Here is a 10,608-nt window from a genome sequence, read left to right as displayed (position 1 = left end):
CACTATACAGACTCTTTGAAAAAAAGTCTAGATCATTGCTATGCATTTGCTATCACATTTTACAATGCTCAAAAGTTACACACTTAAGTTTTACAAACTAATTTTTTGAATAGGCAGGTAGGTATGTAAAATATCTAAAAGGTGTTAACACGTCATTTCCGTAATTTACAATTTAGTAATGTATGTACTTAGGTATGTACAAGGAATGCATTACACTAATTTTGTATTATTAAAAATTGTTGAGAATATAATAAACGATGATAATACTGATCTAACTAATTAAAATAAAAAACAGACCGAAAAACTGTATTACAAAACTGTTGATTTATCAAGTTTAGATTAAGTGGCGGTGAGAAACGATGTAGCTAAGAAAAGTGGTTGACCATTTCTAATCGGTAACTTTACATGGGCAAATTCCCTTTGTTAGAAATATTTCTCTCAACATTCTTCACCGAACCAAGACTCAAATCATTCGGCACCAGTTCATGTAGCACGGTGTCACTTCTGAAAATGCTCGTGGCTATTCTATTCGCCAGTCTCTCAGACTCTCTCAAATCGTCATCTTTGGACGAGTGTGACGTCAGATCTATTTCTGTATCACTTTCACTATCGCTCTCCTTGTCATGGCGAGGTTTGTAGGCTAAGTTCTGAGGCTCATCAACTTGGTGTGACATTGGTGTAGCACATGGACAGTTCTTGGACATCCTTAGGTCTGTTGGGACGATCTCACTGTTGTCCATTGGTGGATTCATCATCATAGGTGCGAAAGGGAAGGGCTGTTGCAGAATTCTTCCATCCTCGTTTCCGTACATCGGTGGTGGCATGTCGTGTACTGCTGGAGGCATGGTGGGCATCGGTTCAGGCATATTGTTGCTGTGGAGGTACGGGTCTTGGCGTGGTGATTTGAGTTCCCTGTTTTCTAAAGGTGGAGGCTCAGGTGAAGACTTTTCTGAAGGAGATTCAGGACCTTCTGGCGATGAATCTGGTGGTTTTGCGTGACCTAGGGATTGTTGAGTAGTTTATTTATAGGCGTATTAAGAAACTATTTTCTATAATATTCTTATTTAAACATAAGGCACTAAAGTAACCTGGTGTCAACAGATATAAGTGATATTTTGCTAGAGACAAAAGAAAAGTTTCCAGCCCAGACAGCGTATCCTCAATGCGTTTTGGTTCATTTCTAGATGCACCCGCTTGCACTATATTGCTTACTCATACATCATTATGAGAAGTAAGTATAATACCTGGTAGGGACAGAGGAGGAGACCCCAGTCCCAAGCAGCGCATCCTCCACGCGTCCTGAAGAAGTTGGAGACGCGCTTGTTTGCGCCACTTGGCTCGCCGGTTCTGGAACCATACCTGGTGACAAAGTTGTCAATAAATTACACGTTTATCTAACGAGATAAACGATTACAAAACGAGGGTAGTTCGTTATTTATTTATTTATTTATTTATTTATTTAAGGATAGTACACAGCACAATATCAATCTGTATCTAATAACAATGTTTTTTATACGTCATATCTTTGAACAAGCGCTGCTTTCAGGAAACTTTACAATCAAAGTTATTTACTTTACATTGTTTACAATCTTGACGAACTTCATAATCTTATCAGTATTAGGATAACGACTATCTTATTACGAGATCTCACCGAAGCGCTTCTGCTAAGTAAGAACGTTACTACCTTTAAGTAGGTACTCATTTAGAAAACCATTACCTTGATTCTTGAAAGTTTATGAAAAATACTTCAAATGGAATTTTCAGCCGTTGCAAGGTTCGAGCCGCATATAAAATCTGATAACAAGTTAAATTAATAAGGCGCTTTCAATTATCCACATTCACCATCTGTGTGAGTTTTGTATCACTTTAAAATCTTATTATTCCTCCTACAAAACGGGCCTTTCTATTTCATATTTTCATTGTATCGTAACTAATTTACTTTACCTGAGGAAGTTTCGTTACAATAGTACATAAACTAGCTCTGTCATCTAAGGCCCAGTCTCTCTAAACACACTCTCTAGGTACATAAATTGGAACCGTTACATAGCTAACACCATAAAAGAATATTTAGACGATAAAACTCATTAGCGATGTACCTAAACTATAACTTTCTATCTATGATAAAAAGAAGCCTCCTCTCTTATAAATTTTTAGTTTGCAGCGCCCAACAGTGTCCTTAATGATCTCCAAATATATTATGTAACACCTAAATGTACTATTAAGGAAGCAATAAACATATTGAGTATTGAGTACATTATGTACTCATTATTCTTAGTTATATTGGAGAAAACTTAATCCTTACCAAGTAAAGCAATACTTAAATACTTATTGCAACTCCACAAAAAGCATTTTAGTTGTTTTATATCGATGATTTTTTAATAATTTTGTTCTATAGTTTCGTTTTGCATAGGAACGGAAAAACGGGCTTATGGGAGACCTAATCAGGGATGATTCCGTAAGCCAATAAAAGCATAGCCAACAAGATGATAAAGGAGTCTATCCTCAGCTTCCAACGCGTTGGAACGCCCCTCAAGCTTTTCTTTTGATAATTTACCATCAGTTTTATTTTGTTAGGAAAAACGAGAAGTTACAGCGGTGGAAACAAGTTCTTGAGGTAATATTTTATTCTATTCTTTTACTAACAGTGTTAAGAAATTAACAACTTACTCGTGTGTTAATTTTGTACGCCCTGATGAAAAATGTAGTTAATTAAATAATTACAAAGCAACATAGCCTGCCTAAAGCGCGCCTGCCGGCCGACGGCTTTATTTGGATTTTGAAAAAAAAAAAAAATATCTGTTGTAGCATCCATCTGCGCATTCCGGCTTTAGTGTATCAATATCCGTTTTCTCCAAAATAAAATTAATCCAAAGTTTATTTAATTTACCTAACTGTTAAGTCATCATTACATCTGCGAGTACCTAACACACATAACTTTATTTTATAAAGAAGACTAAAAAGAGTCTGAAGTTATTTATTTGCACTACATCATATTATAAATCTTCGATACTTAAATAGATATGAATGATTGGTAGCGTCTAAACTTTCAGTGGTTAGACGCTACCAATCATTTGACAAACACAACACCCCTTGAACATCCTTAATTAATACTACTGCAAATGCAAATTGCAACTTAACGCCCTTTTGTTTCCTTCCGTCGGAATCTCTAAGTAGTTGAAATAGATAATGCCATAACATTTTCTAATTTAGCTTGAAAAAACTTCTGCGTAACCATATTAAAATTAAAAACTTTACTGACCACAAATAAGAAATAATGTGACTCTCATTCGAGTCATATAACAAAATGTATCAAGTTTAGCTTTTCCTTATTAAAACATACAAACAATAGAAGTATTTGCTTTGCTTATCGCTGAGTGGTCCTTAACGTTATTTTTTTAATGACTATCAAATTCACGATATAGGTAAAAGATCTTTCCAAAATCTTAATATTGATTTATGGCAATCTTTAATAATTTAATATATTCTTTCAGTTATTTAATTAGTTCAAAATCAATAATTCTAATTTTATTAAATAACCCACTTACTTGAACTCTAGCTTCTGACAGGCTGATTCTCAGCGCTACCTCCTCTCTCAAAAATACATCAGGGTAATGAGTCTTCTGGAACAGGGACTCCAATTCACTGAGCTGCTGAGGAGTGAACGTGGTCCTATTCCGACGCTGGCGGCGTCTACCGAACATATACTCCGTCAGCAAATCCCCAGGAAGAGGAGACAAGTACGGTCCCGCCATTTTAAATAACTTTACAGCATGTTTCACAAAACTCGGCAAGAAAATCTCAAACTATCGCCGATAAAATCACGCGCGAACTTGGGGGTAGAAAGTAAAGATCCCGCTCTAAGGGTTGGTAAATCGGGACTGCACGATTTTGCGAAAATGTACCGCTCAAAACCCCCCTGACTCCACCCCTTCGGATCAAAATGGGCGGTGCTGATTGGCTGGCCGGGACAGGGGTTGGAAAATTCAGCCAATCACGAGCTTTGCGACGGGTACCATAATAGGTGTGGATCGAGTTATGGCGTGTGTGTTAATATAAATTGTATAAACACGGCTAAGTTAATTTCAAACTAGTTTTGACTATTAAATTATATAATTTTAAAATAATTAACGGTGCGGACAAAGTATGGCGTTCTCTCAGTGTACTCGTAGATTCATTACATTAAGTAACATTTATGGGTATGATAAGTTTTGTTTGCAGTTGTAACACAAATATTATTAAATAAATAAAAATAAAAATTAACATTAACTAATTTAATTTATTAATACCTAATATCTTTATGCATTCAATAAATTTACATTATCTAATGTTTCTCATACAGCATCATGTTTCTCATCCGCAAAAACAAACGTTTCAAGTAAGGTCAAAATTAGGCTAGTCAAAAAAGCTCTCATACGAAGACGTTAATTTTAGGATAAAACTTACACTTCGCCATCTAAATCTTATAATTTTGGAAAACATAATATTTTGTGAAGGCATGAAAAATTATTTAACTATTTTTGAATTGTCAAAATAACAGTTAGTTGAAAAACTTTAAAACCATATAGGTAAGCTCAAAATATCTATAAATCATACGCATGTAAGTATTTTACTCTGAAAATCTTCATGTGGTATTTGAGATTTGGGAAAAATATAAAGGAAATAATAATTAAAAAAATTGAGTAGGAATATAAATTAACTAAAGAATATGACAGTCTCATACTTTTCTGCCTAATTTAGTAAAGTGCGACTACAACATATCATTATGCTGTATGTAGGCTGACTACGAGAGTGCTACGACATTTTATCGTCGCAATCGCCGTAGTCTAAAGCTATGATTTTTCACAGTAACTAAATTGGTATAGGTACCTAGTACCTACAAAAGACGCCAATGTTTATATTATCCATGTAAGTAAATATTAATACTATGCCTAATCCACTTATAGGTAATGCGTTGGTTGCTATGCCAACTGAGGTAAGTAATACTCCTATTACTACTTAGGGGGCGTCCATAAATTACGTGAGACAATTTTGGCTATTTTTCAACCCCCCCGCCCCCCTTGGTGAGATTTGGTGAGATTTTGCCTGACCCCCTCCCCCACCCCCTAATCTCACGTGATATTTTAAAAAAATCCGAAATTTAATAGTTTTGGAGTAATTTAACTGAGAAAGTTTTTTTTTGTGTGCTTAGTGCGAGTTTGCATTTACCGTTGTCGCTAACGAGTTCATCAAAAAGATCTATAAAGTTTAAGATTTTAGTTTTTGAAAGTATCTGCTAGGGACGCTGTACAATCATCATACATTTAATGCATGTCATTTTTTACGCAGTCGCTAGCGGATGACGATCGATATAAAGTCGCACTAAGCTCACTGATTACGAATAGATCCAGAAAAACACGTGTAGTGACAGCGGTTAGTAGTCTACTTACTAGGGTCTCATTGTTTTTTTTACAGAAGTTAGATACTTCTGATCTAATTCAGGTCTAATTATTGTTCCTTTCTACATAATCTAGCAAAATCGATTTTGATAAAAAAAAAAAATGTTTTATAATTTTCTTAATTTCGTCATTTATTCTGCATTTTAGTATTCACACATGCAGACGGAAGCATTTTTAGTTTTATTTGTTTAGACGGTAAAGATCATTATCATCATAGAAAATACAATTTTTAGGGTCCCGTAGTCCTGACAAGGAACCCTTATGGTTTCGATATGTCTGTCTGTCCGAGGTTTTGCTTGGAAACTATTGGCACTAGAGAGCTGTAATTTTGTGGAGGTATGTATATTAATCACGCCGACAAAACGGTAGAATAAAATTTTGAAAAAACATTTTTTTAGGGATTTTTTTTTCATCTTCTACACCATCGTGTAGGATATCGTTGGATGACTTGAGGGTTTCAAAGACTATTTTTCGATTTAGGGATCCGTTTGCAAACTATTTAAGTTTAAAGTGCCAATTTTTGTTCGAGCAGGGCGTCCCCCCCTCGAAAAACTAGACTGTTGGCTTGAAAAATCTGGAAAAATTCATAATAATACTAATTTTTATGAACTTTCAAGAAAACTATAACGGTTAGGGTAGGTCAGTTAGTTTATGAGTACCTAATAGTCATTTAACTCATGTATTATAAAATTTCATATCTAATAAAAATTCCTTAGAAGAAAATTCCAGAGAGAGGGCGCTGTAGTGCGCGGATTAACATCGATCTAAGTGAAAAATATTATTTATATGGTTTAAAGTAATTTACCAAGCCTAAAAACGCCAGTGTGAAGTGTAATATGTTACAAAAATTCTACACACGCGTAATTCCGGAGAAGTTCATCGTCTAAACAGTGAAATAGTGATAATAAATACCGGAACACAAACGATAACTTATGAAACAATTCCGGATCCCCTGCGGAAAAATAACTACCAGACACGAAAAAGTGCCACCCGCCGAAGAACTGGAACGTATTAATGTATGTGATTATCATTGATTTAAAAAGTGAAAAACATTATAACCTAATTTTGATGTGTCATCAGCAGCTAGAACATTTAAGACACTCAAGTTATACTGAATAGCGCCATCTATGAGAAATCGACTGATCTAACAACCGCGCACTGACTTTGCCTTGTGTGCGAGTTCCATTGATTGATATTGCTTTTGCAATAGCTGTTACGTGCAGAATTCAACAGAGGGCGCTGCAAGTACCTACTAGACCTTTTGCACTGATTTGTTTACGTTCTAGTTTCGATAGAACCAGACTGAAAATGAGTGCTACACAAACATGCGCTGGCTGCCAGAGACCCATACCTAGAAGAGAATACTTACGATGTATGGTTTGCAAATACAAGTATGATTTGGAGTGCGCTAACGTTTCTTTCGGACTTTTTAAGATTATGGAAAAAAAAGATCAGTGGTGCTGCCCGGAATGCAAGAGTAAAAGACCTAAAACTGGAAATTTAAACACACCGGTCCGACCTAACCCACAAAATACACAGGAAGACCCGGACTTGAATAGGAAAAACGAAGACCATAACGTTACCCACCGTAAGAAGACATCACGATCCTCAGACGAAACGCCGGGATTAGAACAAATATCGAGCCCAGAATCTTGCGCTCAGGCTACGGCTCAAAAAGATTTAATCACTGAATTAAAAGTATATATGGCTGGACTTATCAATAATCAGACAGACAGCTTAAGGGAGGCTATAGCAGAGCTTACAGAAACCATACGAAAACAAAACAATCGTATCGAGCAGTTAGAGACCAGAGTGCAAGATCTGGAAAGCCAGAAGAGTAAACTTGGTGACACTACAGCCCTTGAAAGCAAAATTTTGAATCTTGAAGTGGAAATACAGGAGCGTGACCGAAAGCTATTGCTAAACGACGTGGAAATAGCCGGCTATCCAGAAGAGGCTAACGAGAATGGCACACAAGTCGTTGTCACCCTTGCAAAAAAAATCGGAGTTGACCTAGACCCGAAAGAAGTAGTGAGCGCAGAAAGAGTGGGTCCTCCGAGATCGGCACAGCAGGGCGCCGCTCGAGCTCGGCCGCGCCCCCTGGCCGTGCGACTAACTCGCCGAGACACTCGCGACACGCTGTTAAAAGCCGCACGCGTGCGCCGCGGGGTCACCACCGAAGGCCTGCCTGTATCGGGGCCTGCGTGTTCGGTCTACATTAACGAAAGGCTCTCTAAACACTATCGACAACTATTCCAGCAAGCACGAGAGATCTCCCGATCCAAGAATTTCAAATATGTCTGGACAAGAGACGGTAAAATCTACGCCCGGCAGGACGATGGCAAAGCACGGCATAGGATACAATCGGAGGCTGACTTGAAACGGATTTTTGGAGAATTTTGATGTTTGAGCTGGTATACTTATTTTGGTTCGACGGTACCTTTGATCTCCCTAACTTGATATTACTTTTCTATACTAATATTGATAATACAGATTTGTTTCACACCTTTTTGTATATTTTGTCTGTACACAACACTCGAACTCCTCAAAATCCTCAAGCACGCATACAAAATATAATTAGCATAATACATGTATTCGCACAATTACTTATTACAAAAATAAGATCACACATGACAACTTTATTACACCACACATACACAACTTCACTATACACTACACATAGGATAAGACACTCACACTGCTATTGTGTTTCTTCATACTCACATTACACACTACATCACCGCTTTAATGCTCCTAAATATAATAATCGCACGCACATTTTTTTCAGTCCTCATGGCTAATAAAATAGGAAAATGTTTGAGATTGGGGCTCCTAAATGCCAGATCCTTGAATACTGGCCAAGAAGAACTCATAGTTACGATTCTAAAGTACCAATTTGATATCCTAGCGGTTAATGAAACGTGGATTCGTGAAGGAGAGGAGGCCCTCGCACCGGATGTACCTCACTACAAATTTATTCACAGAGCCCGTAAAGGTAACAGAGGTGGTGGTGTAGGTTTCTACGTGAAGGAGGGACTAACCACTAAAATAAGGCAGCATCCTATTTCAACATTGGAACAACTATGGCTTGAGGTTCGTTTACCCGGCGGGACCTTAGCGCTAGGCACAGCCTATAGACCGGAGAGTGTCTGTGTCCGGGATGCTTTAGACTCACTCAGCGAATCAGTGAATGTTATGTCCCGTTGTAATTATATATGCTTATTGGGTGATCTGAATATAAATCTCAGCAATACAGAGACAGCACAAGCCAAAGAATTAATAACTTTCTATACCCAACACAACCTTCAGCAACTGGTGAATGAACCAACCAGAGTAACCGACAGTACGGCATCAATCCTGGATTTAGTACTAATTGATGATATTTCCCGTTGTAAAAATGTAATGGTGATGCATAATCACTCTTTGAGTGATCACGCTACAGTTATAGTTGATTTTGATATAAAGAAGCCCAAATTTAAAAAACAGGTGGTATTGCAAAGACCATTCCATAACATAATCCCAAACTTGTTTGAAAAAGACCTGGATTCAATCCCTTGGCTTTCTATCACCCAAAAACAGAATGTTGATGATATGGTTGCAACCTTTAATGGCTATATTTTAACATTGTTTGATTTACATGCACCAGAGAAAAAAATAGTGATTAAAGATAAAAATAAGCCTTGGATAACGGACACTATAAAATTTATTATGAATTTAAGAGACAAAGCGCTAAAAAGATTTCATAAAGTTAGGACAGATACAGCAAAAAAGTACTATCAAAGCCTTAAAAACTATGTAACCAAAGCAATAGAACTCGAGAAAAAAGCATATTTTAATTATTCTATAAATAACAATTTAAAAAAACCGACGGATCTATGGAAAAATATTAAAAATGCCACTGTTTTGAATAACACACAGAATTATTGTATACCTGACCACATCAACGACCCAAATAGTATAATTCATCACTTTTTGACCCTACCAAGTTGCAAAGAAGTAGATTTGGAATGCGTTTCTGACAATATGAAGACACCAAAGTTAACTAACATCTTTGATTTGAAACCAACGACAGAGGCAGATGTCTACAGAATTGTTAACAACATTAGTACAAACTCTACAGGACAGGATGGTTTGAATATAAAAATGATAAAACTCACCTTACACAGAACGCTTCCTATTATCACAGCCATCATCAACAAATCTATTCAAACCCACACGTTCCCGGAACAATGGAAAAAAACACTAATAAGGCCTATTCCTAAAAAAGAAGCTGTAGAAAATCTAAAAGATTTACGTCCTATCTCCATATTGCCAGTCTTATCCAAAATATTGGAAAGGGTAGTATTAAATCAAGTTATAGAATACTTAGAGGGCAATGGTATTATACCTCGATTTCAGTCTGGCTTCCGCCGGGGACATGGCACAGAAACAGCCCTGCTCCATGTCACGGATGACCTCACAGAGGCCTCAGATAGGGGGTTGAGTAGTGTGCTGGTGCTATTGGACTATACGAGAGCTTTTGATTGCTTGCACCCACACCTTTTATTGGAAAAATTGAGACACTACGGTTTTTCAACTAACACTTGTAAATGGTTCGAAACTTTCCTATTGAATAGAGAACAAACCGTAGTGACTCTTAAGCCCGATGGCGAAAGGATGCTCTCTCTTTCAAAAATAGTTAACAGAGGCGTACCACAGGGATCGATACTGAGTCCGGTCTTATTCACGATTTTTACGGCAGACCTCCCACGATGCATAGAGACTTGTAAATATCACCTGTATGCAGATGATACACAATTATACTACTCCTTCGAAGCAAAAAATATACGAGAATCGATAAAAAAAATAAACGATGATCTACGAAACATTACAAAATGGTCCGAGAACAACTCTCTAGTCTTAAATCCTAACAAATCACAAGTAGTGCTGTTGGGAACAAATAACCAGATAAAACAAGTACTAGACTGCAATGAAGAATTTTATATTAATGATGTTGTTCTTGACAAAGTAAAACAAGCGCGAAATTTGGGTTTGCTACTGGATGGAGAACAAAAATATGAAGACCATGTAAATGGCAAAATTAGAAACGCCTTCTTCAAGCTTAAAATTCTTTACAAGATTAGACCATACCTAAGAGAGGAGCTTCGACTGCTTTTGTCCGACTTACTTGTTC

The 10,608-nt window shown here is 36.9% G+C and overlaps 2 protein-coding genes across 2 annotated transcripts; one reads left to right on the top strand and one right to left on the bottom strand.

Moving 5' to 3' along the window:
- Window positions 1-388: 388 nt before the first annotated feature.
- On the bottom strand, window positions 389-3,999 carry LOC135077190 (retinal homeobox protein Rx1). The gene is made up of 3 exons (XM_063971740.1): window positions 3,546-3,999; window positions 1,245-1,359; window positions 389-1,000 (listed from the first exon to the last, which is right to left on the bottom strand). Exons 1-3 carry the CDS (start codon window positions 3,750-3,752, stop codon window positions 402-404), a joined length of 921 nt encoding a protein of 306 aa, XP_063827810.1. The 5' UTR covers window positions 3,753-3,999; the 3' UTR covers window positions 389-401.
- Window positions 4,000-6,872: 2,873 nt separating this feature from the next.
- Window positions 6,873-7,838, top strand: LOC135077319 (uncharacterized). Its single transcript, XM_063971848.1, has one exon. The coding sequence runs from the start codon at window positions 6,873-6,875 to the stop codon at window positions 7,836-7,838; it is 966 nt and encodes a 321-aa protein (XP_063827918.1).
- The last annotated feature ends 2,770 nt before the right edge of the window (window positions 7,839-10,608 follow it).

Source organism: Ostrinia nubilalis, chromosome 13, assembly GCF_963855985.1.
Source record: "Ostrinia nubilalis chromosome 13, ilOstNubi1.1, whole genome shotgun sequence".
Classification (NCBI taxonomy): Eukaryota; Metazoa; Arthropoda; class Insecta; order Lepidoptera; family Crambidae; genus Ostrinia; species Ostrinia nubilalis.
This window is presented reverse-complemented; position numbering and strand designations above follow the sequence as displayed.

Excerpts from the sequence above, each read along its gene's own strand:
- LOC135077190 (XM_063971740.1), bottom strand. The coding sequence starts at position 3,752 with ATGGCGGGACCGTACTTGTCTCCTCTTCCTGGGGATTTGCTGACGGAG. Across the intron at positions 1,360-3,545 it reads TGTCAGAAGCTAGAGTTCAA|GTATGGTTCCAGAACCGGCG; the intron begins GTAAGTGGGTTA and ends CTTTGTCACCAG. Across the intron at positions 1,001-1,244 it reads TCCTCCTCTGTCCCTACCAG|GTCACGCAAAACCACCAGAT; the intron begins GTATTATACTTA and ends AACAATCCCTAG.
- LOC135077319 (XM_063971848.1), top strand. The coding sequence starts at position 6,873 with ATGGAAAAAAAAGATCAGTGGTGCTGCCCGGAATGCAAGAGTAAAAGA.